This window comes from Anguilla anguilla, chromosome 9 (genome assembly GCF_013347855.1).
Source record: "Anguilla anguilla isolate fAngAng1 chromosome 9, fAngAng1.pri, whole genome shotgun sequence".
In the NCBI taxonomy this organism is placed as follows: Eukaryota; Metazoa; Chordata; class Actinopteri; order Anguilliformes; family Anguillidae; genus Anguilla; species Anguilla anguilla.
In genome coordinates, this window is record NC_049209.1 from 23,743,777 (window position 1) to 23,757,232 (window position 13,456).

A 13,456-nucleotide genomic window follows, 5' to 3' on the forward strand; every position below is an offset into this window, starting at 1 on the left:
AAAGTAGAATAGGCTGTGTGCCTTTTCCCGAGTTGAAATGGCGTACGGACTTTCGGCCGTTCAAACTGCGTTGAAGCTCACACGCTGTGAGACAGCACTATCCTTTGACAATTCAGGAGGTTTGGCATCAGATTTTGCCAAACCCTATCTGGTAACCCTGAGAATAGCAGTGCCCTTTGTGTGACTGAAATATCATGCGTTCTCCTAAATATGCTAACACCACTTGAAAACGTCTTGTTCCCCACTTTAAAGCACATACACACGGGCAGTGAGTGTGGCCAATCTGAATGGCTACATGCTAGTGCACCAAAGACATTACATTACATTACATTACAGGCATTTGGCAGACGCTCTTATCCAGAGCGACGTACAACAAAGTGTATAACCATAACCAGGAACAAGTATGACGAAACCCCTAGAGAGAAGTACCGGTCCAAGTACAGGGAACAACCGCATAGTTCAACTTGGACAACATAAACGCAGATTTACTGGAAACAATATCAATATCGCTCATGGATATTGACAGTCATTGATATGTGGGTGGAGGAAGGGGTAAAACAGACAATGAATCAAAAACATTTTTTTTCTCAGAATCAATAATTGATTTATTGAACGTATGCTTCAGGTAAAAAGAATATTCAGCAATATTTGCTTAAATAATCATTTAGCCTCAACTTATAATGGACTTTCAGGCCACCCCGTTTCTGACACCGGTGGGCTGACATCCACTCCTGGTGGCAAGAGTTCACAAATAAAGGAAGAAGATACACAGTCTCTTTCTATACAGAGTAATAAATAAATAACAATACATGAATGAGATGTGTACACAACCTCAACATTGATTGGTCAAATATTAACTGTACATTATAAATCATAGGGAACAATATAAGTGGCTTTCTATACAATGAGACATTCAATAGCTTGCAGTACCATGTGGTCGCAAGCACAATCTTCCTCCATTTTTACTCCCAAACAGAGTCTCAGTAGCAATGTTGTAGGCCATAAATGGGGCTTATTGCAAACGTTATTGACACATGAAATTTGGACCCTCAGGGCTACGAATCTTGCCTTATATGGGAAAAACCACCTCAAAAAATGTTTGCAGCATCAGGAAAGCGGCCGAATGGGGAAACATCCCTGGTTCATGCAAACTTTAGAGGGGGAAATACTTTGCTTGGAACTCAGATCTGGGTAAACGTGTTGGTCACCACAGTGCATCACAAAACTGTAAATTCCCCAACCCAACAAGCGACATAATCCATACATATTCGCTTACTTTCTTACAAAATCGCCATCAATACTAAATCTACCACAACACACTATGTTACACAAGTAAAACTCATTTTTTAAAATTTATTGTTTTTTACAAAGTTATATCTTCGTTATAAATATTTTCTGTGCTGTTGTGCCCTCTATCAATATAAATAGCAAAATATAGTGTCAAATTTCCTATTCCTAGTTGTATCCCTTTGTTCTCTCTAAATTAAAGTATCTCTTATTCATATTTTTAAAGGAAGAATTCACTAGAAAACAATTGCAAACTATAAAAAACAAATTCAAACAAAATGAATAGAAAAAAATTATAAATTAGGAAAACAATAATAAACTGAAAGTAAACCACATTACAGAAAGTATCCAAGGGTCTAGAGAGTGCATAGATACGAAACTCACTACTTATTACAACCACTAATGTGAAATGAGGTTTTGAGGACACTGAGTGCTATTCATCAGTTGGAAAGCAAAAGAAGCCGTTATTTTCTGTCTTCTGTGTGTTGTTGATGTGTTCTGAGTTCCAGGGCCATTGGGTCTTTTTCTTTGTCCTTCCACTTGTTATTTTTGTCTGAGGATACACATCTGACATGGACTTTTGTTTCTTTCACCTTCTCTTAAAAAAAACAAAAAAAAACAACAACAACAACAACAAGAAATAAAACAAAATAATAATCAATAAATACATGAACAAACAGTCCATTCTTTTTTGATGCCAAAATATTTTGAACACATTCAGGAACATTCATTTTGAAAGTGAAGAAAACGATAATGCAACAAAAAAGTTCATGGTAATCATTGGAATTATTAATAATAACCATTTCCATAATAATTTATTGTATTATACAAATTATTCCTATTATGTGCAGTCTCAGATCCCTGGCCTGGGTTGCCTTTATAATTTCTCCTTCGAAGGAATCCAGATGTAAGGTCCAGACTGTTCCTCTATCAGCTTACAGTGATTATAAACGTCCTCTAATGTGTCTCCTTGCACCAGAGCTAGAAGACAGAGGAGTTAGGTTAGTAAATTCCTCACAAAATGACTGCATGAAACACCTGTTGAGAAGCCTGCCACTTTTTTATACAGGCACAATCCCTTTAAAACCTTGCATGTGCATATCAGGTGGGACTATTACTGATCAGCAACAGGTCTTGGTTTGGTTAATAAGACCAATTTACCCGGAAACTCCTATAACAGAACTCATGAATATTTGATGAGGAGGAAGAGGCGGTCTTAAGCAGCACGAGACCTGGTGTCCTGTGGTGTGAGGACCGGGGAGAAGCGGCTGCTCTTCGGGTGGGTTTTTGCCGTTCTCGTTTTGAGAAACGAGCCGCGAGCGGATGTTAATTGGCACCGTGGATGGAATCTAATCACTGTAGCGCTCTTCTACCCGGGCCCAGGCCCCAGGTGGCGGCAGGTTTTTACTTAAGCCCCACAGAATGGAGGCGTGTTTACCTGTGAAGAACTCCCCAAACTCCTGCTCCAGCTTCATTGCCCGGTCGTACGTCTTCTTTGCTTGCTCCTCTGTTAGCCGCTTGTTCATCTCCCTACGGAGGGAACAGATTTACAAGCGAGGCTCAGAGGAACCAGTGTGATTAATGTTCCGACTGAAACGCCGCAATAGAACGCTCCGCTATTGATCAGGTGCTACAAAGGAATGTGGAAATCAGGCCTGCCGTAAAGGGCACTGTGCATTTCTACTGACGCTGCATTACGCCCCACTTACATTAAGGACTCGACAGATCTGGGCTTTATGAAGATGGCAATAGGGTAGAATTGTGCTACTTGTAACCGTTTAATGGCATTTCCTGACACGTCCAATATGCAGTGTTTGCCCTGGAGGAGGAAATAAGAGAGACAAAGAGGTACAGAGAGGGTTCAATCATCAAACATCTCATCAGTTTTCTTTTACCTTTCTCATATATGCTTATTTTCATCCCTCCACCTCTTGCTCAACTTTGCCAGCATAATATGAAGACTGCCAAAGGTCACCTGGGGTCGCTAGTTACAGTCAGTGGGTTTATATGATGCTTGAAAAAGTCGATTTATTGTATTAGTCTGGCTAAAACTGGACTTCATGTATATCATGTAAACATTGTAGTCCAACTGAAATCATACTAATTCGAATTTTTCAAAGTCGGACTAAAATACTTAGATAATGCGGTTGGGGGACGATTTACTACGGCATGTATACGCTTCAATAGACCAAAAATTGGCCTAGGCATTCTGCGCATGTTCCGTAATTTACATAGCAACTACTGTGGACAAGCGGAATCGATAACGTTTCAGAAAATATATAACTTTAAAAGATTTAATTCAATCTTCTACTGGGACTGTTGCCATTTATTGAGGGCATGACAGAAAATTTTGGTGCTGCTGACTATAATCGAATGTTTTTCACATTTACTGTTCGATTGAGCAAGTACCATTCAAACTACATTTTTATGGGTTAGTGCTGTCCGATTGTGCTAACTACTTCACATTAACCTTGTACGGCGATCACAGCACAGTACCACTTAATTATTGTCACTTCTATCACCACTGTAATGAACTAAAAAAACAGCGAGAAACGACCTTTTCTGTGAGAAATGCATTGTCGAGCTCACGCGCATACACTGTTGGCGACATTCTAAAGCTCCGTTTTGCCCTCCCTAGTATCATGGTAAAAAAAACACATGTCTGGACGGACGAGGGGACCAACTTCATGCTATCGCAACTAAAGGAGTTAAATATCCTAAAATACATGGATGGAAGAAAAACACGGAATGGCAAACTATTCAAAAATGTTGCAACAAAATTGGAGGAAGCAGGATTTATAAGAAGCCTTCATCAGACACATCTCCGTGTCATAAATCAATTCTTTCCGAGTCATGTATATTGGGACAACAACAACAACAACAACAACAATCCAATTAAATCTCATCTTCGGCCAAATCGAGCTATTATTATAGATCGATTTGAACTGTGCATGTAAACGCACTGAGTGAGTTACAGTGCACCACTGTAAATGAACTTCTTAGATAAATTTTTTACTCAGTTAATTTCATGAGGGCTACTGCAGCCCTTAAGAGAACTGAGGTCCTGGTATGGAGGTTTCCTTACTCGCTCGGCTACGTATTTGACAGACTGGACGCTGGTCCCGTACAGGTTGTCATTGTACTGGCCGGCCTCGATGAATTTGTGCTCTTGGATGTCCTTCTCCATCTGCTCCCTGGAGGTGACAAAGTGATAGTCCCGCCCGTCCACCTCATACTCCCGCTTTGGCCTTGTGGTGTCTTCACACGGGACAAAGAAGATCATCGAGAGAATTCACACCAAAGCCCCAAAGACTAAATGAACAAAATGCATGATTGATTGAATTAATCGAGTTTCTAACACCGGAATGGAGTTACAACAAGCCTATTACTCATTAATAATTCAGCTCATTGTTCTTCTGAGCTTCTGATGTAAAGTTTCACAAAACCATCACATCTTTCCATTAAGTGATCCAAAGAGTTCAATTAAGTCTTCGATGAGAGAGTCACTGATGTGCCAAAGACCAGCAACTCTGCAGGTAACATGTTACCGTGGATATGAACTAAGGCTGTCAAAAGTGCCATGAAATTGAGTTTGAATATTAGCTTTTATAATTAGTTAGCGTTCGAATATATTCGAATATCATTTGCCTATAATTCACAAAAATAAGCTTCTTATTGTCGGGCGCAATATGCACGTGATGCTCCCTTTAAACTGGCCTGCGCGTTATTTCCACAAGCAGGCAGTAGAATAGAGGACATCAGTGAACTTTCATACTAGGTTACTACATCTGGGGCCTCATTTATAAAACGTATTTTAGATCAACTGTGTGGTGCCTACGTAGAAAATCACGTCAAAGTAGTGATTTATAAAATTTCAACATGACTCGATTTGACCAAGGGAACGGTTGTGGCTCTACGTCAGGTCTTCACTTGACATATGCACGCTAGTTGATTTTATAAACGAGCCCCCCTACAGTTTCTATAGCCTAATGCGCAAATGAATAAAGCACTTTCTCGTGGATGTAATTTGCCACAACTCGGCATTTATTAATCGCAATAATAGGGAAATGATTATTTATAGGAAATCCCTGTTTATTTCTTAACAAAAAAACCATTCAAACGGATACACCAGACTTGCACTGCGAAGCTTCCACGTAACTCTTTTCTTGTCCTTGACCTCGCCATTTATGGCCAAGAAACCGAAAATTCCAGAACAGGGTTTCTACTACCAGCTAGTGGGACCAACTCCTCCGATGCTGCTCTGATGTCATTTTCACCGTTCGTTTTCAATATTTTGATGTGACAGAGGAAGTAACGCTAGCACAGGAAATGAACTTTGCGTGCATGAACATGATTCGCCGCATGAAATTAAAGCCTGTATATTTATGCTAATTACAAAACGCGGAATCAAAAACGCGGGATCCATAACTAAATTTCGAATGCTCAAATTTAGGTTCAAACTTAAAAAAAAGGAAAAGATTTTCGAATAGTTTTCGAACTTTTAATATTTTTTGACAGCCCTAGTATGAACAGAGTTTTCCACACATACAGCAGCCTTCCTCTTTAGATCAGTTAAATCAAGGGAACTGTGTCATGTCAAAGAAATGACTCCGTTTCCTAAGGGTAGTACTAGATATATCAGCAGCAGCAAGTATACTGCAAGCCTTGCTTTACGCCGGAACAAACAAGTCTACATAGTAACAGGTGTTCACAAACAACCACAGTGTTCAGTTTGACACTACTTGCTTTATAGCAATGGCTACTTCACTTACTCACCCATGCGCCCTGAACAGTTAGCCGCTTCAAAAGGTATTCAAAATGAATAAGAAGAAATGTGAATTAAAACAAACAAAACAAGATGTTCAAAAAGAAAATGTCCACAACACCATGAAGAAAACTGGTGATGTATTAAAATATGTAGATCATAATTCAAATGTGTCAGTTCTGCATTTAATAAATTGAGCTGGACGAAGTACTGATTTAGTCATCTATTCTGAACACACTGTCCAAGTATTTCAGCAACTGTACACATTTTAAATGACAATGCTTCATTACTGCTCACCAGAATTAACAAGACTCTTACGGGAAAAAAAAAAAACAATTTACTGAAAGTACAAAAAAGGAAAATAAAAGTAGAGAAAAAAGTAAAAGAAAGAAAAAATGAACAGAACAACATACGTAACATGAAATTAAGATGCAAATACTATACCTACTGCATGCACTGCTTACAACATATTTCTGGAGAAAATGTTTCAATGAACAGAACTGAGGCATTTATGATAAAAATGATCAACGGTAGATGTCCTGTATGTGGGAAGGTGGTTACACCTCAGGGTCACTACTCAAACTGGTTGAGAGTCTGCCACACCTAGATAGTACAAACACCCCTGTTTCTTTTAACACAACATGTAAATGCAACAAAGAGGTCCCCCATTATGTCAGCACCATCACCTTCTCCTAATATTCAGCCCACAACACAACAGAACAACTATGGCTGAAATGAGGAGGTTCAACTTATACAGGAACATCTTTGGACCACGAGCACAACCTACATCAGACCTTTTCATCAACTATGTCATTCCACGTGGTCTGAAAATCCAGCAGCACTGCACCCTGAGAAGCACCATTTGTACAGAGGTTTACAAGGAGAAGACAATGACCCCTCAGAAGAACAGCTATTTATTGGGGTATTCAAGCTCAGGCTTGACACAGTTCTGGATATCCTTTAGTTTGTAGGTCACTGGTGAGCCTAGGTAGGCTGAAAGGCCTATTTTTTTATCATTACGTATTCTTAAGTTTTTATTCTTATAGCATCAGATGTACTGATAGTGCTGCATACTTACGTGGCACGCATGATCCAAATTTGTCCGGGAACTCCGATATTAAATCATCGTTGATTCTGTCCTTCATGGGTCCAAGGATGATGACTGGTCTGGCGTAGCTAACTACTCAGGAAACACAAAGCCACAAATGTCAAACACAACAAATGTCTTAGTTATGAACCCACAAACCATGTAAGCTGTGCTGATTAAAAGCATGAAGCCTTTTTTTAACCTTAAAACTATCATCTGACATATTACATGGAAAAGGAACGTCCATTAGTGAATATATGTGTCAATGAATGCCATTTAATGTCAAATTTACTCTAAAGGCAAGATGACAGAAACCAAAACCCCAGGTAATGTGTTAGGAAGGCCATACATGGGGCTCTTGGGTGCCCCATCTTGTTAAGGCACAGTTCTAAGTGTATGGATGACCCAAAGGTCTGCTTTCAAATCTGGACCATGCCAGTGTCAACTGCAGCAGTAGCTATACAGGATTATGCACAATTGGCTAAAGCATTGCCCATAGGAAGGTTTCAGTCAGACTAGGAGGACAGCTTGATGGTTTTTTTCTTTAAATAGAATAGCATAGCTGTTTTTTTTTTCTTTGAAAAAAAAAAACAAAAAACGGGTGATCACATCTCGCTTTCACAGGAAATTACACTTGGAAAATGCGATCGTGTGCTCCATTTATAGTGCAGTAAAAAAAAAAGTGATGTGGCACCGCAGTGAGTGGCAGCCCCGTTTTAATCGCAATGAAACAAACACGTTCACCCACACAAACATTTTGTCCTGGCTAACGATATGCTTGCCCTAACATCTAGATTCTAGACCAAAACCTTACCTCCTCTAAATCTCACACAGTACTAGGGGCCGTCACAATATTTCATGAAATATTATACAGCAGAAAAATTACAAAAAGTTAAAAGAACGTGAACACATGCATGATTGCAATCAAATACCTCTCTGCACTTACAAAGGAAATAAACTTGAATATGTTAATGTGGTGTGGGGATGGCTGGTTTAAGCAGCCACACCTGCCCTGGGTCAAGCTAATAAGACCTGGTTAATTGGATAATTGGTTAAGAATTAGATAATTGGCCAGGCTAATTGGACCCGGGAACAGGAGTGGCTGCACCTGTGCGTAGTGAGGTAATCGGTGCGCACAGGTTAAATCTGCCATCCCCACTCACACAAAGGAGAGCCTCTGTGATGACTGTTTTACATCTGCACAGTTGGCTGTAACATCTTGCCGACCCTTGTAAATAAATGTGAACTGTTGGAACATCATCTCCCTGTGTCTCTGTGCTGGAGGGCCCCTTGGAAAGCCACTTCGGTGGCCTGTGGCAGGCTTGTTTGTCACAGTGGCGCCCAACGTGGGGCTGCTCCGGCACAGGGAAGAGGCACAGGAGGGCCAGCCAGGAGGCACACTGGAGGAGGAGTAGCTGAGGTGTTCCTGACAGGGCTCAGACAGATCCTCCAGGCCAAAGACAAGGAGCGGGAGATGACCAGGGAGGGGAAGGAAGTGATCCTCAGCTGGGACGCTGAGGAGCTGGACCTGGCCGGGAAGGCAGGTCAGCTACGGGCAGTGCACAAGAGGTGGTCGCGCCGTGAGCTGGACTTGGCCGGGAAGGCGGGTCAGCTACGGGCGGCGCACGAGTGGTGGCCGTGTCGTTTTGCTTCCTTTTTTGGTCCCTTTTGTTGTTTTAGTTTGTTTTGGCCTAGTTGGTTTGCCCGGAGCCCGTGAGGGGGTAAGCCTGCAGCAGCCTGCCAGCAGAGCCGACTGGCGGCCACCACAGCTACGAGGGTTCCAGGTCCCCAGCGCCACAAGGAAGCCAGCCCACCAGCCCAGCCACCCCACCACAGCCCCTGGAACAGCCCAAGCCCGGTGACGCCCCCACCAGCCAGCCGAGCAGTCCAGGACTCTCTGCGCTCAGAGGGAGGAGGGGGGAGGGCTGCCTCATCATCCAGGGGAGGGTGGAGGGGGGAGGGCTGCCTCATCATCCAGGGGAGGGTCACGACATGCACTGGACTGTTCTGGGGCCACCTGCCCCTTTAAAGCTCTTTAGTGGAGTTTTTTTTTTTTTTTTTTTTAAATTTGGTTTTTGCTTTGTTGGGAGTAGGGGTAGGCGGGGTAGGTAGGCAGGCAGGCTTCGGCCAGGGATTCTCCCTGGCCTCAGTTTGGCGTTGGGGGTATGTGGTGTGGGGATGGCTGGTTTAAGCAGCCACACCTGCCCTGGGTCAAGCTAATAAGACCTGGCCAATTGGATAATTGGTTAAGAATTAGATCATTGGCCAGGCAAATTGGACCCGGGAACAGGAGTTGCTCTACCTGTGCGTAGTGAGGTAATCGGTGCGCACAGGTTAAATCTGCCATCCCCACTCACACAAAGGAGAGCCTCTGTCATGACTGTTTTACATCTGCTCAGTTGGCTGTAACATCTTGCCGACCCTTGTAAATAAATGTGGACTGTTGGAACATCATCTCCCTGTGTCTCTGTGCTGGAGGGGCCCTTGCAAAGCCACTTCGGTGGCCTGTGGCAGGCTTGTTTGCCACAGTTAAATATACTCTTGAGAGCAAAAAAACATTAATGTCAAGATTGCACTGTGTATGGTATTTCATTACAAGGTTCAACAGAGGCTTAGATTTCTTAGATTTAAGTACATGCTGACTCTTCATGGACTGCAAAGATTAGCTGGGACCGCAAAATAAAAATGTTTCAGTACAACTGGTGTGCAAAAAATAAAAACAGCAATTTAAAACGGCATTAAGTTCCATGTCATTGCACTGACAGCCAATCAATACAAACTGGAAGTCACTTGTCAACCCAGAAATACTTGTAATCAGATTGTGATGTGCATCTGATTTGGCTCACTGGGCCAGGCCTTATGGTGATGTGGCATACTGAATTTTGGACCAACATGTTAAGGCAGCGCTCTCCATCACCATCATCATGACACAAAATGAGGGAATATCTTGGAAGAATGGTGTTCCATCCCTCCAGTAGAGTTCCAGAAACTTGTAGAAACTATGCCACGGTGCATTGAAGCTGTTCTAGCAGCTTGTGGTGGCCCAACACCATACTAGATACTTTATTTTGGCGTTTCCTTTCATTTGTCACCCGGCTGTAGTTCTGTTGTTGTGCAATCAACTGTACTGTGTTCCCCTCCTTCATAATTTAATTGTGTCTGTACATCTGGTAATGTATACTGATAATTAAGACCTATGCACTCCAAGAAGCTTAAAAGTTTTTTTCTAGTTAGATACAATTCGTGGCTACAGTTTGTGGTTTTAAGTTGAATATTGCTGACCAATACAGCGATCAAAAGTATGACTTTCCACTACACTCACAGAACACAATGAGGTAATCTCTCCCACCTGCTTTTAGTAATAAAATAGGGCTTACTTGTTTAGAACAATCTCCATTGGCACACCGGGCTTCACAATTGCAATTTTCATCCATTCGCTGCCCAAGTCAACTGACATCACAGCTATATAATCTGTACACAAGAGGATTCAAAGAACCAACAAGGGATGATAATTTGTTAGGACTCTGTTTAGAGCAGAATAAAATAACTATTTTTCTCAGAAGAAACTTCAGGAATTGAGTTTGGAATGGATAATATGCATTGCCAGTTTGAAATATCAAAAACACATATCTGTGGCAAAGGGCTTTAAACCTGTGCACTGTTATGGCCAAAGACACCAGGGGAAATAACTAACATTGCACTGCATAATGTGCCAAAGTTAAATGTGTGTAGCAACTCACTAATTTTCACAGCACATACACATTATAAAATAAAACATCACACCTTGATGTAAATCATTCCTCATGCACTTAAAGCACTGAAGACTGAAGATTTTGGTGCCATTCTCAGACGGCAAGCCAAGGCCTAGACTTACCATCTGATCAGTCTCATTCAGAAGTATAGGATCTATCCATGAAGGATATTTGAAAAACCACCATCTTTGACTTGTGTTTAGAGCACTCATTGAACTCTGCAGTCCTTGCAAGTTCATCAATGTTTGCGGTAGGTACTTAACTGGATTCTCACTAAAGACAAATTACTAATGCCACCATTCCAGGGTCCACTCTCCCATTTATATTGCTAGGTATCCCTTTCAACAAACATATTCGCAATTAAATACTAGCCTGAGAAAATACATTCAAAATTGTACATTTCTTACATAGGAAACCAGATTAAGCTATGCTATACATAGTCTTCAACTTTGTCTGACATACACTGTGGCCTTTAAGTACTTGAATTTACCTGTGGGAGATGGGAGAAGTGAAAGACAGCAGAAAAGCATCCACAGAGTTGAGCCCCACCTCATAGTTGCTTCCTGTATGAAAGAATCACATCACAATTCAATCTGTGCACTGTCCATGGCGAGGGTGTTTTAAAAAAGTATTGACAATTGCTCATGTAAAGGCAAGACAGCACACAGTAAATGTTTTCCAGAAACTGCAAATATCTTCACACAAAAGTAATGGGCAACTGAACAATGGCTGTGTTTGATTAACCTACTGTAGGCATGCCATATGCCAAGCATAATGCCCATAGGCAGAGAAGGAAATGTACCAGCACAGTAGGCCACAAACAACTCAATCACTGAATGTGTCATACTATGTGCCCGTGGTACAACCAGGTTTGCACAACGCCATTCCTGGAAGGCTGGACTGCATGTCAGTTTTTATTCCAAGCAATGGTACTGGCTTCATTTTCAAAACAGCTCTACTCCAGCACCGCTTCACCTCTAAGTTGGATCAAAGGAAAACACCAGAGATACAGTACCTGTGCAGTGTGTATTTGTAGGTCATGACCTTATATATTTAAATAACTCCAGATCACACACATAATTGGACTAATTAATTAAGAACAGACGTTGGCATGAACAGATGGGCCTTCGTTGTGCATCTCTGTTTTATAGAATACTGCGCATACACCAAGTGAAAGGTTTCTGATATTCACCTATCAATCACAAAAGTGCTAATCAAAGATTGAGTGTATACATGTCGAATGGTAAGGCAACATAATTGAAGAGCGAGTGTAATAACTGACACTCCTCACCTCGCGACAGAGGTGTGCATGGCGAGCTCCTATGTCCGTTGATCATGTAGCGCACACTGAACCTCACTAGTCGGATCCATCCCACAAGCGTGTTCAGGACCACCACCACACCACGTGCCAATAATGACAATCGTCTTAGCAAGACCGTTGATTAAACATCTTACACAATCAATTCTGTTACAACCCGAGTCATCAACAGCTCGCCATACAGTTAATCTCTTATTTGAAATGGGTCAATCGGAGTCTTCAAACATTATCAATAGAAAATACGTTTTAACATATTATACATGCTACTGTACAAACACTTGCTAGCTGTTGCTTGCCAGTCATTGAAATGCATAAGCATAGAAATATCCAGTCCTCACGCTGTGATGTATGCACGACTATGCTTGCTTCAGGTGAATACATTGCTTTGGAATACATCTTTTTTTAATTTTGGTGAGGCAAGATAGCCTATATTGTTTGTAGTACCCTAACTTGGCGTCATTTTGACATCAATACTTTTAATGGCAGGCGTGGATTTTGGCAGTCTGAATGAATGAGTTATAGCCGGTGTATGTCTTGTATGTGTGAGTAACTTGGCGTTTTTGTACGTTGAAAACCTTTTTTTATGAGATATCATTTCTTTTTGCAAAGCGTTTTATTATGAGAGTGAGAAATAGAAGTGACCCTGTAAGAAACGGTTGTGGATTATGGCTATCGTTGTGTGAATTTGTAAAGTCTGATGAGCGTGTACCGTTTAGCAATTTCGGTTTGCTATATATGAAGAACAGTTCAGAAGGGTGCGGTGGCGTAAGCGTAAACGCATCAGAAACACAGGTGAAATATGGCCAGTGTATGTACTCACGGATTTGACGGCCATCCAACGACCTTTGTTTGACAAAAGAATCAGCAAGCCCGTAGAATTATAACTCCCTAGGTCGCAACTTGTGTACCCTTCTGTCCTGCTCCGTTGCCTGTTATTTCATGGAGCAGATGCATATGTCCCAGCAGGCTTTGCATATGAGAAAATAACAATAGTGTAAGATAAATGAGGAGAAATTATGAAATTGCGTAGTTGAAACAATATGTTTTTAGCAGAATGGGCATGTAGGTGAAGGTTGACATAGGTAGATATGGTGCAAAAGCAATAATTGAGAAGTAGTAGACAATTATTAGTGAGGATAAAAGCAGGTTAAAGAAACATGTTCCTAGCTAGGTTTGAACCTAAGACCCCATGTTCCCAAGACTGTAACCTTGCCCACTAGGCCACATGCAGACTAGCTGTTTAAACT

At 41.5% G+C, this 13,456-nt stretch overlaps 1 protein-coding gene across 6 annotated transcripts in view; it reads right to left on the reverse strand.

Annotated features, from left to right (window-relative positions):
* Positions 1-492: 492 nt before the first annotated feature.
* The window catches only part of LOC118235187 (disks large homolog 2-like), a 31,237-nt gene continuing 18,273 nt past the window's right edge, over positions 493-13,456 (reverse strand). For 4 of the 6 annotated variants that reach the window (XM_035432311.1, XM_035432310.1, XM_035432312.1 and 1 more), the window contains 7 exons: positions 11,382-11,454; positions 10,517-10,610; positions 7,131-7,232; positions 4,373-4,545; positions 2,997-3,106; positions 2,726-2,817; positions 493-2,268 (listed from right to left, as the gene is read on the reverse strand). In XM_035432311.1, coding sequence (XP_035288202.1) covers positions 2,165-2,268; positions 2,726-2,817; positions 2,997-3,106; positions 4,373-4,545; positions 7,131-7,197 — 546 coding nt within the window. In that variant the 5' untranslated portion in view covers positions 7,198-7,232; positions 10,517-10,610; positions 11,382-11,454 and the 3' untranslated portion in view covers positions 493-2,164. The other 2 variants (XM_035432314.1, XM_035432315.1) reach the window with 2 other exon arrangements.